This window comes from Oreochromis niloticus, linkage group LG23 (genome assembly GCF_001858045.2).
Source record: "Oreochromis niloticus isolate F11D_XX linkage group LG23, O_niloticus_UMD_NMBU, whole genome shotgun sequence".
Classification (NCBI taxonomy): Eukaryota; Metazoa; Chordata; class Actinopteri; order Cichliformes; family Cichlidae; genus Oreochromis; species Oreochromis niloticus.
In genome coordinates this window covers 33,915,594-33,934,766 of record NC_031986.2, presented here as the reverse complement: position 1 = coordinate 33,934,766, position 19,173 = coordinate 33,915,594, and the positions used below count along the sequence as shown (strand labels likewise).

The 19,173-nt window shown below is 41.4% G+C and overlaps 1 protein-coding gene across 15 annotated transcripts in view; it reads left to right on the top strand.

The window, feature by feature from the left end:
* Window positions 1-19,173, top strand: part of celf5a (cugbp, Elav-like family member 5a) — a 175,994-nt gene that overhangs the window by 139,800 nt on the left and 17,021 nt on the right. For 11 of the 15 annotated variants that reach the window (XM_019352164.2, XM_005478680.4, XM_013275126.3 and 8 more), the window contains exons 4-6: window positions 842-970; window positions 3,111-3,190; window positions 11,089-11,235. In XM_019352164.2, the coding sequence (XP_019207709.1) occupies window positions 842-970; window positions 3,111-3,190; window positions 11,089-11,235 (356 nt within the window). The remainder of the gene's footprint in view (window positions 1-841; window positions 971-3,110; window positions 3,191-11,088; window positions 11,236-19,173) is intronic. The other 4 variants (XM_019352166.2, XM_019352163.2, XM_019352167.2 and 1 more) reach the window with 1 other exon arrangement.

The following is a 19,173-nucleotide window of genomic DNA, read 5'->3' as shown; positions in this document are numbered from 1 at the left end:
CAGATCCCAAAGCATTTAACAGGACTCGGTGGCGTACGGGCTATCTGTTGAAAAGTCAGCGTTATTCATGGCGTGTCTGCCAGCCTTCGTTGCTCACTGGAGAGACACGCCATTGTTCACTGAAGAGCACACTGAAATATTTCTCTGGCTACACAAAAAACACTGGATCAGCAGCAATTAGTAGAGTAAGAGAGAGATAAAGGGAGGAAGGGAGGGAGGCGGGCAGTTGAAAAAGAATGAGGGAAAAAATGTAGAATCAGCGAGAGAATAAGAACGCAGGAAAGAGATAGATGAATAAAGGGGAAGGAGAAAGAGGGAGAGAACTGGAGCTTTCAGCCAGTACAGTGTGGTGTGTAGGAGGTTAGAGCTGCCTGGAGCCCCTTCCTGCTTTTAAAAGGACCAAAGACTCTCTCATTGTCTTGGGTCTCTGTGGCTGCGTGTGTGAGCATGTGAGAAACCTCTTCATTAGTCTACCATTTCCCTCCTTTCTTCTTTCCAGCCCCTGACCACTCACTTACCCCCTGCTGCTATAGTATATGTGGCCACATGGGACTAAACCCACTTATAGTGGAGATTTAAAATGATCAGTCTGGGAAAAGAGATAATACAATGTGACTCGAGGCCAACCTGCACTAAATAAACTAGACAGTTACTTTACTGTACCGAGGCTCTGCGAAAGTGTCTTTGTTCCTGCGGAAAATGAGACTTCCTTTTTAAATTGCTGTCTCTGTTCTACCAACGGTGACTCTACTGTACGTTTCACTATTGTATGCTCTTAAATTGGTTTCATAATTGAGGTCAAAGTTGTAATGTAATCTTTGGACTCTTGTTTTTGTTCCAGAAGACAGGAAGTTGTTTGTTGGGATGCTGAACAAACAACAGACCGAGGAGGACGTCTACCGCCTCTTCGAGCCTTACGGAGTCATCGAAGAGTGCACGGTCCTAAGAGGTCCTGACGGAAACAGCAAAGGTAAGAGCCGTGATACAGCTGTCAGCATTATTTAGGTCACTGACAAAGGAGTGACAGTGCATCCGAGTGTGTGTGTCAGCTGCGGTGTCTCAAATCTGTGTGGCGGATCCATCAGATATAGGTCAAGTAGCCCGACTGGTTAATTGATATCAGAGATTTTGTTAGGGGGACATTTTTAGTCTTTATTTTATCGTTACTGTAATTAGGATAATGTTTTTGCTTTTAGTCTTGCTACTAGTCCTGGAAAACCCAGCTCTCTAACCACATGTGATATCTTGCTGTGATCCCACCAAATTCAGCAATGATTTTAAAATTACCCTGTTGACTTTGCAAACACTTTTTCAGTATTTACCTGAATTTCCTGCATGACAAAATCCCAGTCATTATCCTGCTGCTGTCTATTGTTTTGAATGTACCGCTGGACTTTGCGCAGGTACTGAAGTGTTGATATCCTGAAGCCCTTTCTGAGATAACCATGCAGCAAAGAGCAAAGAGACCAGTGGTTTTTCATGTCTCTAAAGCCTATTCCCCAGCCGGCGCTTATGGAAATCGTTATGGAATTATATCTAAAAGGGTTTGAAGAACATTCTGACTCTGCAGTACGCTGGAGGAGGAGAAAAGAAAGACGGATGTCAAAACGATTCAAGTGTCCCCACTGTGCGGATGGGAACAAGTTGCATTCTTCTTTGTGGCTCTGCAGTATTTATGCTCAGTCTAAGTTAACTGTCAACACTCAAGTCATTATCCTCCATTACATCATCGCAATTATCTTTTTCTGGTAATGGCTGAGAGTATCATTTGAAAGTCTTTTTATAGTAATCATTATTATTAGTTGTAGTAGTACTAGTAGTATAATTATAGCATATTTTAAAAAATTAATCACCAAAAACATGTGTTGCATCTCAAAGTCCTGTGATACAAAATGACATGTAGAGAATATTTTATGCTTCCTCACTGCTTCACATGTTCAGTCTTTTTAGTTTATTTAAAAAGGTGCAGGAAGTGTTAAATGCATAATTATACTGATATATGGTTTGTACTACTGTAGCAATATCCTTGTCCAGGTCATCGTGAGCTCTAGCCCTGTTCTATTCATATCTCAATAGGGGGCAGTGCTTTGACAGCTGAATGGGCATCGTGATAGGCTGGTGTCCATATGCGTAAGCCCATTAACAGAGGAAGAATGGCAGGGTGACTGGGTCAAGCAGAGAAGATGATAAGGAGACTGACAATATGAAAGATTAAATAATTTTAAAAAGGAAACTTAACATGAAAAAATGAAATTAGGTGAAATGGGGTGTAATTATAAAAGGACACGGTGGCTTAGTGGATGGTCCTGCTAGCTCAGACAGCAGACCCAGATTTAGTCCGCATGTGTTTCTGTGTCAGTCGCTGGGCATCTTTGTTCGCTTTAGCTTTCTCACATTTTAATAAACCGAGCTCGGAGACCTGCAAGAGCACTCGGTTGGTCAGTTGCTGTAAGTTTCACAGAGAATGCATTTTCTTTTGTCTTGAATTAGATGGTGATGCATCTTTTAGTTTCTGCCCCTTCAGTCGTTTTTACTAAGGGTACTTTCTTGGTTGATTTTGAAAGAAAAAGGCATCATAGCCAGACCCTAAAGAGAGAAAATCATAGTTCTTTAAAGACAGTACAGCAAAGAGGTTTGATTGTTTCGGGCCTTGTTCAAATCAGAAGAAGTGATCAGAACATCTTGTCGTAGAAACAATTAATTGTTCTGAGAGCCTAGATGGTTTGCTAGTTAAGTTTAGCCAGTTTAGCTCGTATTTAATATGCACAGACAGGCATGTGGTGCTAAATAGCATGCTTTTCTGCTTCATCAGTGCAATCTCTTGCCTGCAGCTTCTGCCTGCTTGTCTGCCTGCCTAATGCCTGGAGTTGGGCAGCCTGCTGTGCAATGAGAGGCTCTCACTGCACAGTGATTTCTGTGGTGTCAAATATAATTCAACTATTATTATTAATTTATTAATATAATGTACACTATTAAAGGCTCACTTGAGTGAACACTGTACAGGATATACAATATATTTATATATATATATATATAATTGTGTAAATGTACTTCTTTGTATGTCTGTGTGTGTTTACCTGTGTGCGGTGTGCATCTGCTCTTTCTTCCAGGTTGCGCCTTCGTTAAGTTCTCCACACACACCGAGGCTCAGTCTGCAATCAGCGCGCTCCACGGCAGCCAGACTATGCCAGTGAGTACAGCCGTCTCCCTCATATAAAAGCACAGAAACCCACTCAGGCCACAAAGCATCTGTAACATCCACAACACTTCAATAGCTGCAGTCCACGTGTCTTGCTTTGGAGCTGTAAATTCTCAGCTTCGACGTTTGAATCAACTGAATCCATCTTTATAAATATGGCAGATTTTTAAAAAAGATCCAGAAACAAATATTCTGCTGTCTCTGTAATTAACACGGTACTTGAAAAAAATCCTAATCTGATTTCCAGATAAAACTGTTTAGAGTGATAATTGAATTTTGGATGAGTCATCAATCAGTAGTTCTGTTTGCATAATCAGTGGATAGAACTCCAGTGTGAGATTACATTAGCTCCTTATGTAAGCACACTGTGTCCTCTGAATTCTCTCCGCACTAGCTTTACTGCGAGCACAAAAAGCTGTACTGCTCATTTGTATGAGTCTCGTGTTTAAGCAGGGTCCCTGTATACCTGATTGTGTCAAAATAAAAGCTACTTACTCTGCACTTCAAACCTGAATAGAGTTATTCTCCATGACATTCGGCGAGCGGACAGAGAGTCATGTCTTGTTTTATACAGTAGCCTGAAGTATACTTTGCTTTCATCCTCGTTTTTGTTTCGGCAGCTCTCGTCTCAGAAAGGCTGGGACAGTGAACTCTCTCCCACCCTATCTCACAGGTGTTGTGTTTCACTGTATGATTTCATTATTAATGGTTGCCAATGTGTGGCTTGAGAGAGAGGAGCAGAGAGAACCACTTGAAGCCAGCTGTGCCATTTTGGCGCAACCTCTGAGTCAATCTAAGTGCAAATGACTGCAGGTCATGAGGAAAGACTCTGGATGTCCATTTTCCATAGATACCCTCCTTCTGTGTTGCTCCATTCCCCTATCTCTGCTAGCTCTCTGCCCTCGCTCGTCTCTCTTTGGCAGCCTCTCGGGATATTAGGCAATAGACTTGTTTACTCCACCTTTCACCACATTGGCTGCTGAATTATTCATCCAACTATAAGCAGGGTGCTGAAGGGATGGGAGGGAGACTTGGAGAGAGAGGGAGAATGAGACAGAGAGCGAGGGGGCAGAGAGAGAATGAGTGAATGGACAGGATTTATACCTCCTGCTCTGGTAAATTGATTATAGAAATCTGATCAGCATCTCATATCCTGTGGCTGCTGGAGGAGCGGGCACAGTGCGCCTGCCTTGCTGAGATTAGTGGACCTCCGATGGTCTATTATGCCTCAGCAGGACAGTTCTATTCAGAGCAGCGTGTCCGTCAGTGTAGCAAAGATCCTGGAAAAAACATGAGCCGCACATCCTGTGTGTTAATTTAAGATCATTTCGATTGCAGTCGAGCCACAACTGCAAAAAGAAGTCATGTACAAGCATGTTAACTGAATGAAAAAGCATTTATTTACCAAATGTTGAGGTGGATTAAAAATGAAGAAATCAAACAAAGAAATAAATGCCACTGACAGCCAAAGAGACAGAGGATTTATTATCAGGCAAATCAAAGAAGCAATTCCCTCATTTCTTCATATTTCAGTCAAAAAGATGACAATAATAAAGACCTATAGCAGCAGTGGCTGAGGTGTACCGAATATTAACACTACAGCAAATGAATGCCAGCGCCCCAGAGCATGAACACTTGCTTCTCAGATTTTATGCGTGTGCACACAGACGTACACGAATGCATGTGTGTGCATGCATAAATATCTACAAATAGAAGCACTTTGTGGGTAAAACATTTGCATGAGCACATGCATGCACACTCGTTCTATACCGCTCACTGCCACATCCACGTCCAGCCACGGACTAGGGTCAAAGGCTCCCTGACTGATCTTATTTTCCAGCTCAGAGGACTTGAGCTGAATACATTTGTGTTATTCATGTAGAGAAGGAGTGGGCATTTTGTATGTATTAATCTGTGTGTGAGTTGGAAATGAAAAAGGAAATCTGCATCAAGAGACTGCACGAAGAGTGCTGGCCGCTGCATGCTTAGAAGTCCATTGTGAGTGTACGTATACTTGCATTTGTTCCATGTGTGGAACAAATGAATGATTATCTACCCATCCGGCATCAGCGGCCGATCACACTCTAACCCATCATAATTCAAGCATAAATATCTCTTCTCCCGTATACTCTGCCACCATCCCTTGATCACCAGCTGCTATCGCTGGTGTGCATGCGCCACCAAAGTTCAGGCCATGAGTGCCTCAATTAAACATTTAAATTCTAGCGCTGTAGAGCAAATTGCTGGAATTCAGCAGGGTGATGTAGGAAGAAAGTCTCAGGACAAAATTACAGAGATGACGGGGGTGTGGGTCAGGTCCGCAGAGCCATGCTGATTTTTTTTTCACTCCGTATGCGCATCAGCTGAGTTTGAGGCAGTTTCAGCTGACACAGGAACTGAGATATAAGCAGCAGAGCAGGATGATGGAAGGATAAGCACACAACAAAAGAAAGCAAATGAGGTAACGCTTGCTTAGAAGAGAGAGCTAGATGATTGAGAGTGCAAGAGAAGAAAAAAGAAGTTTAAAATTCATCTAAATGTGATTCCCCATCTCCTGAATCTTGTCAGTTACTTCAGACAGAGAACAGAGTACATATGCAAGTGCTACGAGTGCCAGGATTTAATACTCAATAAGGCACGTCTTTTAATGAAATGAAAGAGGCAGCCGATGCAGCGGTATACATATAAATACTGGCGTAAGTAATAATCTTGTTGTGTACTCAATGAAATGTGGAGTGTTAATGTCAGTCTTTCACAGGGTTGATTAATCTTTGTGTTGCTGCTCCCTAAACAACATTCTGCTTTTATTTAAGTTAGGCCTTTAATTTCAATCAGTATTATTTCTAGCAACTCAATTTACATTCTAATAACCAAACAAGTTCCCAGTCATCCATTATTATAAGAGCTAAGCTTGAATAGGAAGTCCATTTATCCTTCTATGGCTAGCTAGGGTAGTGTAATGGTTGGCCTCATTGGAAAAACAACCATAGAGTAGCACCGTGCAAATGCCAAAAATTAATAGTTATATCATATAAGAGTACTTTATGCAGCTTTAGTATAATTCTGAACATGACTGAAGGAAATGCCTTTCACCGTGTATTTAGAACAAACTACGGAGATCCTGGACATTCGTGTTCTCTGCAGGTTCCTCCCACAGTCCAAAGATCTCCATGTTAGGTTAACTGAGCTGCAGCAAAGGTACTGACACAGACTAGAAGAAGAGCGCATATTTCTCCTATATTGGCTTCCCTTCACTGGCTCCCTGTTAAATTCAGAATCAAATTTAAAATCCTGCTCCTCACATACAAGGTCCTGAATAATCAGGCCCCATCTTATCTCAAAGATCTCATAGCACCACATCACCCCAATGGAGCACTTCACTCTCAGACTGCAGGCTTACTTGTTGTTCATGGAGTATTTAAAAGTAGAATGGGAGGCAGAGCCTTCAACTTTTGGACCCCTCTCTTGGAGGCAGACACTATCTCTACTTTTAAGATTAGGCTTAAAACTTTACTTTTTGCTAAAGCATATAGTTAGGGCTGGATCAGGTGACCCTGAATCCTCCCTTAGTTATGCTGCAATAGGTGTAGGCTGCTGGGGGATTCCGTGTTTCTTCTTCGTTCACCTTCTTTTTTACTGACTGTGTTTTTACACCTCTCGTTCACAGTGTGTCTCTGTCCTGTCTTCCTAGCTTCACCCCCGACCGCTCACAGGAGATGGTTTTTGTTTCCTGTGGTTCTCTTCATTATTGTAGGGCATCTACATAACAACATAAGTGCCTTGAGGCACCTGTTATTATGATTTGGCGCTATATAATTAAAAGTGCCGTAAATTGTGTAAATTGTGTTAACTGGTGATTGTAAATCAGCCATAGGTGTGAATATGAGTGTAACTGGTGCCAATGGTGAGGCCTTGTAACAGACTGCCACTGTACTTGTATAAAAACTAAACAAAGAAAAGATTATACAGAAAATTTACATGTAATCAAATTACATAAAGTCAGCATACATATTTTGAAATATTCTTTGAGTTTTGTTAAAAGATTACATATATTAAATTAGTAACTCAATGTTACTAATTAGAATTTTTCAGATCTTTACTTTCTCTAAGTTGAGGTCCTTTGTCTTGAAATGATTGAAAAGTTGAATGAATGACTGAATGAACTGCTGCGAGTAACTGAGTAACAAAATTAGCAATTTGACAGATTTTGGCACACGCATTAAAGAGATTTAAAGCTCTCCGTAGACTCTTCTTTTTACAGTCTGAAGAACTTACTACTAGTAATAAAGTGTTTTGGGTCATTAATACACTTTTCTTTTATAATCCATCTTTCCATCACACTGAATTAAGGTTTTTAGTGAGCTGAAGCCTGTCACAGCATTTGGAAACACTGGACAGGAGGCTAAGGATGTTCTGATCCTGAGATACCTTGGCTGTGAAAATATATTAATACCAAGTACTAATGTGTTACCAGTGTTTAAGTTTAGTGTGTTTTCCTCACTGTGAGAAAGAAATTTAAATTATACTTTACATATAAGGAAACCTCAGCAGATTCCTAACTTGGATTAAATAATTAAATGCATCAAAGAATATAAATTTTCTGAATTGTTGGTATGAAAAATCTAATTTATGTGCACCTGTCTTATTTCAGATCAGCGCGAGATTCATTAGTCTGCTGAAATCTGCTGTCATTTACAGTCACAGTACTTTCTCCTTTCCTCCTCACGACGGTGTGCAGCTGACAGGAGACAGCTGAAATGCAATCACATTTAACATAACATGTTGCTGCATTGACAACAACAAGTTATGTTACTGCAAGTATAATTAGAACTTACACCAAACCAACATCCTTCGAGCTTCCTGCTGACCAAACATGATGAGAGTGAAAGTAAAAGAGTGACTCAGAGAGAGTGGAACTACCACCATCTGATTTTTCAGCTCACAGTTTGCAGTTAAATAAAAAAAACAAAACATATAAACAGAAGCTGTTACCTTCAAACTCCTGACATCCTGTTGTGGACAGGTTGCTGGACCATCGCAGAGCTTCTTAAAATAAATATGAAAAACATTCCAACTGTATTATGTTGAATCTATGCTGATTTAGAGTGTTGTAAAATTGTTAAAGTATTTCTTAATAGGTGTGTGGACAAAGTTAAGTGTTAAGGAACACCATTAGTGTCTTCACTGTGAGACACTTGAAACCAATACACCGACTGTATCTCCCAGTACTGGACAGAGAACCAGTCTTCCTTCTAACTTATCAAATGCAAGCAGGCATTAAAGTTAAAAGAATATGAAATATATATCACTAGGTATGAGGCTTTATCTCCTTTATTCACATGAGGGTTTGCAGCTTGTGCAGCTTGAACAGACACCAACACAACCATCCTTGGCAATGAGAAGAAGCCATAAAGAGGCAGACTTTCCTTTTGGTTCTAAGTCTCTGTAGTACCTTTTTATCCTTCCTGTTTAACTCCCGCTTCTTCAGTGGCTCTCTAGGCAGCTGGGAGACACCCGGCAGGGGGATTCTGCTCACACTTGGCAGCTTAAAAATTTAATGAGACTTTCACTTCACACTTCATCCTCTTCTCTTTATAGCAATGGAGATTCTGCTCGCTGATATCCTGACAGGCCTAAATGGGAAAACCTCTGAGATAAACAAATGTGGCAATGGACGCTTAGCCGACAAGCCATAAAGTTTACGTGTCCTTAGGAGAAACAGTGGGAGGGCAGTCTCAGTGTAGAGACCTTGAAAAAAAGCTTTGCAGGGAGTGGGACATACATGCAAGCGCATGAAAGCAAATGGCACAAGGCTCTTGTATAATAAGACAGGCCAATAAACTTTGTTTCTCGAGAAGCCACACTTTAGTTCTAGATCGCAAAGGGCTGACTGCAAAGTTCTAACTTAATCTCCTTAACCAGAGGAAAAACTCAGTTCTCATTACCAAAGAGTGCCGACCTTAAATAGCTTCTTTAACTGTGAAAGCGAGGTAAAATATTCAATATATACTAGAGCATCTTGTCTGTATTCTGCTGCACACTCCCAAAGTTAAACCTCATAGCAAGGTTAATCGTTCAGATAGTAAAATGCTCAACAACAACAACAAACGCTAAACTTGCAATTGTGTCACTGTCAACCTTGAAGTGTCTCAGCTTAGTGTTAATATATGAGGTTTTGCTTAAGAGATTGAGAAGCATTAAGAATTTTTTTTATTGTGTTTTTCTATCTCTTGTTTCTGTATTCGTTATAGAATCGTACATGAGTCAGAATGAATGCAAGGCGTCTTATTCCCATCTGACAGAATGGCATTAGCACTGCACAAGCTAATTTCTCATTAGCCAGAGCCAGTCAGTGCTCAATTCGCCTGTTAGCCAACCAGCCTGCCAGTCAGTCAGTGACTCAACTAGCTATACAGTCAGTCTTTTAGTCACACAGCCGACTAACCAACTGACCATTCACATATAGTACTGCAAGCCTGTAATTCAACCAGAGATTTAGCCTGGAGGAGAGGGCTTGTGGGAATATTGAGAAATGTGGGGAGAAAGGGAAAGGAAGAACATAAAATCCATATGCTACAGTCGAAAAGGTCCAACGCCTGTCTTTGACCGTTTTTTGCTGTCTGTAGATATCTTTATTAGAGCGATACCTCAGTAAGGGAAAACACACAGAAAAGAGCATAATAAAATCAAATTAATTATGCAATAATAACCTGTTAATGCAGATGCCATTTATAACTATGCACCCGTTTTCCAACACAGCTTCTTTGATATTTGAATCAGATCCGAAACATTGCCCCATTTAGAAGTTTGAAAACTATAACCCCAGTCCAGGCGCTTTACCAGTCACCACTGCTATTGACAATCTTGCATCAATTTCAGGGAGCCTCTTATCGTGACTGACACACAACCTTTCTACACTGTCAGATCAGAGTAATATTTCGGCCTTTTATGTGGATCGATTGGCCTGTTTGGGGGCGCAGAGGGGAGGAAAGGCGGAGCACACAAAAGGTCAACTGTAGCGCTAAATCATTTGAAGATTCTTTAATGAAGGGTGTGTGGCAGACACACCTGCTGGTTTCATTATTGGGCTGCAAAAAGGGGTAATAGTTTTGATATAGGGATGAATTGCCAAAGACACAGAGACGAGGAGGAGACTCAAACGGAAGCTGGGCAGAAGGAGAGAAATTGCCCTGAAAAGAAGAATTTTCTTTGAAGAGCACTTTTACCCAGGCCAGTAGGAACCGCTGCCCATCATTTCAAATCACTGTGCATTGCAGATCTTTTAACCTTAACAAAGTGAAGTAGCTCTGATGTTACATATATGTACTGTACAGGATAGGGAAAAGCCTGGAAGGGGGTGAGGGATATAAACTCTTTATGATATAAACAGTGAGTCGGCTTTGCCCTGAGTGACTTTGTGTATGTCTTTCTCTGACTGAAAGAAAGCGGGCTGATCCTGTCTGCATATCGGAGCTTTTCACTCAATAAATAGAATATTTTTATTCTTAACGCAGCTGTCCGTTTCATGTTTACGTATGCCAGCCACAATTTTCTGCAGTAATGAAAAGCAAATCTCTGACACACAATTAGAGATGCTCACTAGGTATCGATGTTAACAGCAGTTGTTGTTGCAAATGAACATGGCAGACTAAGAAATATGAAATAATAACCACTAACGTTCTTAATGCAGTTTTTTTAAGTGTTGGTTCACAGCTGTCTCTAAATGTGTAGTTAATCATAAATGCAAATTTTTCTCAAGGCCTTTTGCAGATATGTATGTACCACGTTCATTTGCTGAGTGTAAGTGTGAGGGCTACATGCAGTTAAGTGGCTGTTTGTTCCCTCATCTGATTTCTTCCCTTTTTTTTCTTTCCTTCTTACTCACTCAGGGTGCTTCCTCTAGCTTGGTGGTCAAATTTGCCGACACAGACAAGGAGCGCACCATCAGACGTATGCAGCAGATGGTTGGACAGTTTGGCATCTTTAACCCAGCCATCGCCCTTCCCTTCAGCACCTACAGCTCTTACGCACATGCGGTGAGTTGGAAAAGGCATATGTAGCACACACAGTAGACTTTAAACGGAGAAACAATAAGATTATATTTAATTTTATGCATGGATAATCGATCTTATTACTTTGTAGTACACATACTTAAAATTTTAGTAGCAGTGAGTTTCATATTCTTGCAATGTTTTACATCTTCACTCTCAAACAATGACATTTTAAAGGATTTGATATACTGTACCTAACACTGGTAAAAAAAAAAAATGTTAAAAATTTTTTATGTACTATCATTAATCACCATAAGCATGTATTTGCATTTGAATATGCAGAATCTGTAGGCAAGGAATAAGTGATGTGGCGACTGGAAATCGTAGAAAGTCAGTGACATTCAGCGAATCCAAGGCTATGTCCACACTAGCCCAGATAGATTTGAAAACGGCGTTTTCATCTGAAAACGCTCTGCGTCCACTTTAGCATTTTCAGTCGTTTTCACAGAGTTGTGCGTCCACATTGAAACGGCCGAAAACGCTTACGTTCCAGTACTGCGGATGCGTGAAACGCAAGAAGATTCGACCTGCCTCATTTCTGTCTGCCGCTTATTTACTTTCCGGCTCTTTGAAACATCGCAGCAAAATGTTGAGGAAAAGCAGCGAGTTTTTTAAATGGACTAACAATGAGGTGGAGTTGTTGCTGCGAGTAACACAAAAGTACAAAGTTGCAAAAGCGAGTGAAAATTAAAGAATTTGAAGAAAAGCTATCTGGAGCATGTACAGACTGATATTAATCTTTAATAGGGCTGTCAAAACTGAGAGCAAACAAAACAACTGCTGTATAATGCCCTCCGCTATCTTAGTTTAATTGGTCACATGACTGCATCACATGACTAAAATGTGTCATCGTTTTAGAAAGTCTGCGTTTTCGCTGTCCACACTGCGACGCGAAAGCACCGTTATCAAATGTATGCGTTTTCGAGAGTGTTTTGAAAACGCTGCGTTTTCCGTGAGCGAAAACGCCGTCTCAGTGTGGACGGGAGGCCAAAATGGAGAAAAAACAATGCGTTTTCAAACGAAAACGCATTAGAGTGGACGTAGTCCAAGTGGCTCCAACTTAAATTTTTCTCAATATCGAGGCAGTTGAAGCGACTATCAACAAAAACAAGCCACAATGTATTTCAGGTAGTAAACATATTACAGGGTTACCTAAGCAGCTGGAGCTGCTAGCGACCAATCAACAACTACAATATGATGTCCAACGAGCAAAGTTAAGCCCTGTCCTGTGTGAACAGGGCTTAAGTTAGATGGCTAGCCTGTAGATCCTCAAATTGCATTGTGAATAAATCAAATGACAATGGTGTGTGTGAGTGTTATTGCTCAGCATGATGAACCAGCAGAGAATTACCACCGAACTATGTCGTTCTCCTCATGGTGGAACTGTTTTGCTTTAAAACTCTTATATTATATTATTATATATTTTTAGCCACAGCAGGCATTGGATAAAACCTAGTAATTAACTTGCTTTTAACTTGTACATAGTGGCACATTCATCAGCTGAAAAGACAGAAATGTGGTAAACAGCAGACCAGAGTGACTACGATAGGGCCTCATTCATCGGTGGCTGGAAACGCTCAGCATAAATCCTGCTTTTGATTAATACAAAGCGACATTAACTCTTTATCAAGTAGACATAAAGCTAATTAATTTTTGACTTATTAACCTGAAAGGCAATATATTAAAGTGCTGCGCTCGCAGTATCTTCTGTATTGGGGGCAGTTGTTTACACTGCCCCCAAGTGGCCAGAAGATATGTTAAAGCTCGTTTAAATTCAAGAATTTGTTCCAGCAGCCAATGAAAGCTGCAGATGGTAGATATTATATTTGGAGCCAACATCTGGAGAATTTATACCCTTGTGCCATTATCATAACTCATTCCATTTAAAACAATTAGATTTTAGGTATGAAGGCAGAATAACAAAATAGTGTAATTTTAAAGTGGCTTTGAGCCATTTTTTCCAGTATAAATCTACAAAAATTCTGAAATCAAAGTTCTAAAAAAGGGAAACATGTCTGTGGTTTGAAAGTAGGCTTTTTAACATCTTTCACTTAATAATCCATGTTGGGATGATGACTGACCAAAGTGTTAGAATTTACATCAGTCACACGGGCAAAGAATTAAATGAGGATTCTGCTGTTGCAGTGAAACGTCTTTGAGCGAATTCACTGCACGCAGACTTTTTGTTCGCTGCTTTTTTCCCTGTTTTTCCTTACTTGGCGGATATTGTCGTAGGTGAAAATTAGCTTGGCAAACTATCATCACTGCCATCAACACCACTTTCAGCTGTTCTCCTCTTAAACAGTACTGCCATTCCATTAGTGCCGGGATTTCGGCACTCTCAGCACGTAGACACGCACACATTTGGTTAGCTTGTACCCTCCAACCCCTTCATCAGCTTCACTCTGCCCTCCTACCACCGCCCACCCACCCCCCAGGGCATGGCACCGTACACACACACAGCAGACCCTCGGCTCTTTGATGAGTTCAGACAGCCTGTGCAGCCCCTCTCACCAATCGCCCCCTCTACCCACTATCACACTGCTTCTCTACCCTTCCCCTCTCCCTCCCACTGTCCCTCCCTCTGGGCCCATGAGATGCTTCAGGGGCCGCAGTTGACTCAGAATATTCCATGGGCAACTTATCTGCACACAAACTTTCTTCTTCCCTGCTGAGGCAGAGCACACACATGCACCCCCTCAGTGCATATGCCACCACATGCACACACAGACACACTAACTACTTGAAGAAAGCTAAAATCAATTGAATTGGGTTGGATGAAAAGCTTTCCGTCCGACTCTGTGATAAATACCTGGGCTTTAGTCGCCTAAATGCACGTGATCATCTGTGGAAAATATAATTTACAAAAAAGGAGCAGCACAAAGTCATCTTCTCCTGTACTTACTTGGTTGTTAAAGTTAAATATTTTTTCCAATTTCTAAATGCTAGGATTAATTGTTGATGTTAGCCGGGTCTTGGGGGCTTATCCATTTCCCTCATTTTCATATCACAGCCATGGGACCCACTGTGAAATGTGCAAATTGACCATCCCCGAGTAATTGCAAGGCCATCTCTTGTGCTCTCTCCAGTAAAACTCCCACCTTCATTACCATTCATGAAATGCAGCCCTTTCCCAGAAAATGTGGAGAAATGCAAATGTTTAAGGGGTGGTGGAGGCAGTAGCGGTCTGCAGGGAGACCATTGTGCCCCGCTCAGGTTGGCCATGACTCTTATTTACTGTGGCACAGACCCGTGTCGACTCATACAGGCACACACAAGAGTGTACACACTCACGCACGGTGCGCAGTAAATGCTCTTTCTCACTTCCCCTCCCCACCCCCCTCATATACACATATAATACGACAAACAGCAGGATGATGCGAGGAAATTGAGTTCCGAGTGAACGTAACAAGGGCACGGGGGATACTTTGGCATTAGAGAGAATCAATTACCATTAAATCTAAAGGAGAAATTGCACATATATGGTTTCTTGACAGAAAGATTACACAGCATGAAAGATGTTAGTGAAGGTGAAATTCTCCTTTGTATTATGTATGCTATGTAACTGCATATAATCACTTTGCCAAAATAAAGAAAGTTGGTTTAGAAATGCTGAGGCAGGCCAACCTTGGAGATAAACTCATTCCAGCTTTTGATAAAGTAATGAGTGTGCAACAGACAGCAATGGATTATCAGCAAGGCGCTTATTTTCATATCTTCCTTACTAAATGAATCTAAATACTGGTAGGGTCTGTTAGGTAAGTAATAATGTGGAATAAAGATGAATATTAGTTATCTTACATGCAGGTGTGCAGCAGTTATTAGTACAGTTGGATCACTGGTGCTGGCTAAAAGCACGTGGCGTGCAGCCTCGCTTCGCCTGTAGCCACCAGGAGGGTGCTGAAACGATACGATGAATGTTTCTTTGCTGCAAGATAAACTACATATATTCCCCAAAGACCAAAAAGCTGCAGTGACAGAAAAAAAGAGTTTATCTCTAAAGACACACTACGCGTTCTCCTACTCTCCATATACACTAGCCAAAAGAAGAAGAGGTGGCACGGTATGGAATACAGACATTGGGAGAGCTCGTATATATAGTCATAACCAGCGAATACAGTAAATGGTAAATTCAAAGAGCTACCTCTCCACTACAGCAGTGGATAGGATTATAGAGTTGAGCTGACAGCCAGTAAATTGGATTTTAGTCAAACCAGGAGGAGGAGGGGGCTCTGAACACAAATTGGAGGGGGTACAAAACTGACAACATATGCCAAAAATGAGAAATGTGCCATTTTCACGATCGACACAGACACCGGTGTGCTCTGACAGGAGACATCCTATTTGCAAAAGGTGATTTTATAAAACACAAGGCAAAGGAAAACAAGAGAGTGAGATTCCATGTTTCAGTCCAGCGTTAGTGATGAGTTATAATAGTTCTCCCGTGAAACGCTGAATGCGAGTGGTAAAACCAGCTTTTATTGCTTTTTGTATTTTCCCTTCACGACACAAACATCACATTGGTACACAGCGAGATTTGACAAAAGTCACTTTTCTTCCCTCATCATCTTAAGTGGCGTCTCTTTGTGAGGCTAGCCGTTTCAGCTTTCCCTGGTTTCTCTGTGTTTGAGTTAAAGTGAGAAGATTCCTCCAGCACTTTGGCCGCCTTGCCTCCCTCAAAGATGCATTAGACAGAGCATGAGATAGCTAAACTAGAGGAAAGCAAATGGTTTAACTTGGTGCTAATAGTGACAGTGTGTGGGTGGATCAGAGGGAGAATGATGGCTATAAACTCACATTAGGAAACATCTCCCCCTGTTGGAGGGACTCGCATTCAAAAAAACAGCACACATGAGAAATGATGGTAACAGATTACTGCATCATTTGGCTGTACTATAAACTGCCCCCGCACGTATACACCAGCATGTGTGTGGCCTGATTTCACTGTGTTATACTTGTGAGGACAGGCTTTGGACAGCTCCTGCATGCGTCTAGACACACACACATGCACGGTACTGCAAAGTGCATCAGAGATGAAAGAACCTATTATAATCTTTCTGTGAAAATACAGCCTTCGAGCATGGCGGTAACAAATGAGGCCCTTGAGTTTTATTCTTCAGTCTTTTAGTTATCCTCATTGACCCACTGTCTCTCTCGCTCACTTATTTTTTTTTTTCCCAACCTATTTCACCCCCTCTCTCTCCTCCCCTCTCGCTCCGTCACTGGCTGGTTGGGCTATAAGGGGTCACATGTGACAGTGCTGAGAGTCAGCGAGTCACAGAGCAGCGCTACAGAGATAATTGCCATGTGATAAAGAGGTGATTGCCTGCTAGCACCAGGGGAGAGTAATGCCATCAGGTTGCAATAAAAAAGCAGATGTCTGACACTAAATGAATGTTGCTGGAGCCTGGGCAACTTTCTTTGCTCCCTTTCATCTCGCACGTTTCTCTTTTGTCCCCGTTGTTTCTGTCCGCCTGTTTCTTTCCTCTTCCGAGAGGAAAAGAAAAATGGAAGAAAAGGTTGAGTCTGTGATGATGAAGACTCAGTTGTGCTCATTCTTTGCCAGAGACATTTGCTATCTGGTGGGTAGTGCATAAATAAAGGAAGAGGAATGGCTTTTGAATATAATGCCTTTGAAATTTTGCAAAAAAGGAAGGGGGAAAAGCGTATACATATGAAACATAAAATGGAATGACTTTGAAAATCTCAGTCCACATAACCACTTTGGTCTTTATTTTATTTATTATTAAAGACAGTGTGTAATAACCACTGCATTCCAACATAACTACATGCTTGAGTTTCCAATTTGCTGGTATGAATTGATTTGCTGAAGCATCAATTAATTCGAGAGCTGCTATCCATGACAATCTGACGGCTGGCATGAAGGATTGCATTATCTAAAACATGCCTTGGGAGAGAAGATAGTATTCTGGGCATGCCAATATTTACTTCCACTGCATTATTACACCATCCAGGCCTGCAGGTTGTACAAGGTCACAGGGCTGCCAACGGGTTCAAGCTTATTAGAGTCATCCCAAAGTCCCCGGTACCTCAAGACTTAATAAATAAATAAATAAAAAAACAATAGGTGGTGTTTCAGTAAGACTCTTCCTCCTGATGTCCAGCCCTGTTCACATCCTAATAGGAGGGCAATCACAAAATTGCCAAAGCAAGTGAGCCCTAGAACCTCTGGACCTATTTGTTTCTATGCCATTGCTTTTGTTTAGTTTCTTGTTCCATTTCAGGCTCTTTCAGCTATATCCTCTTAAAGCCTCAATTCATCTTATTTGGAAAGAAATGGATGATCCCCATTTGTCATGCTGATAAAATTATGTAAATGACAAAAGGCGTTAATAGATAGCAATGGCAAGGCATGTGGTTAATGGATGAGATGCCAGCACTGGGCATTCTACAGCAGGACAGCTGCTTTCAGGTTACCTGACAGGGGCACTAAGGGAAAATAATTGGCTTTTCCGTTGCAGAGTCCACATGCAAATACAAGCAGAGTGACATTCTATACCTTCGCTGTCTCACAATGTCATCATTAGCATTAGTCCCAGTGGCGGAGGAGTTTGATTTCTGCTCATACGAGTCTCAGGCCATGGCCATCGGTGGCTCTCCAAAGAGATACAAGCTATGCAGTATTAAACAGATGCAGAGGCGAGGGCAAGAGGCTGGTCCAGCTGCGTTTGCATTCCTATACCGCACAGTTCTGCATGTCTGATGGGAAGCTTCACAGCCTGCAATAGATTGTTGAATCCCCAGATAAACCCACAGGTTCACAAACTGTACACATGAATGTACCAAGATGGATTTTCTTCTGATTTCAGTATTCAGCTTGGGGTTTGCACAGGAAGAGTTTAAGTTAAGCGCAGAAGCTCAAATATTCTCTGTCATGCATGTTGTGTGAACAGGTGAGTATATGTGTGGGTGCACTTCAAGGCAGCGGTGCATGTGAGCATTTCCTGTGCACATGAATAAGCACTCTCCGTTTGATGGAAAATAGCTTCAGCGCTTACTTCTTACTTCATGCTAAGCAGAAATGCAGAGCGAATGAAAGACTATTGATTTGATCTCTTTGTGGGATCGGCCAGTGGGTGAAAATTGACTGCTATTAACCAACTAACTGTATATTACTAACATAGTCTGAAACCCGAGTTGCTCGCTAAGCTCACATTAAAACATTCGTTTGATGAGTCACAGTCTGAAAACAAAGCCAAACATTTTTGGCAATGAATAACTTTTCAGTGGCAAAGACTTTGGTCATTTCCTGAAATCCCAATCCCAAATATATTCCGCCTTTTTGTTTTGTTACTGGTTTCTGCCTGAATTAAAAAAAACAAGAGAAACCTAAAATATGGATGAGTGTCAGGATACATCATCACAAATACATCACAGAAATTAGGAATGAGTCCGAGGAGGAGGGGGAGGGGGCGTCTGTGGCATTTCTATAGCTACAGCAAACAGTATTGTGAAGTTTGACAATTGTAAGGGGGGGAAAAAGCATTGCAACTCTGCAAACTTTGCCTGTTCCCTGAGTACAGAGATAATGTGCACATGTCAATGCCTTGATTTGTGTGAGCCCAACAGACAGCTATTAAATCGTTTCTGCAGCTGGTGACAGGCTTCCAGCTGGGAGGAGAGACAGATTCACTAAACATAGGTTGACAGGCTTCTTTTTTCTTCTCTTTCTTTTATTCCGCTCTACTTTCTCTGTACTTTTCATGCACTATCCATCCATCAACCTCAACATACATCCCTCCCCTCTGTTCTACCCATGCTATGTTTCTCTCTTGGTCTCCTTCTCCCATCATTTTTTGACTACTTTGCAACTTACTATATTTTTCATTACCATCTGTCCTCCCCTGACCTTTCTTACATCCCTTCTACCTGCTGCTCCCTCCTGTCTCACACACCCCATCC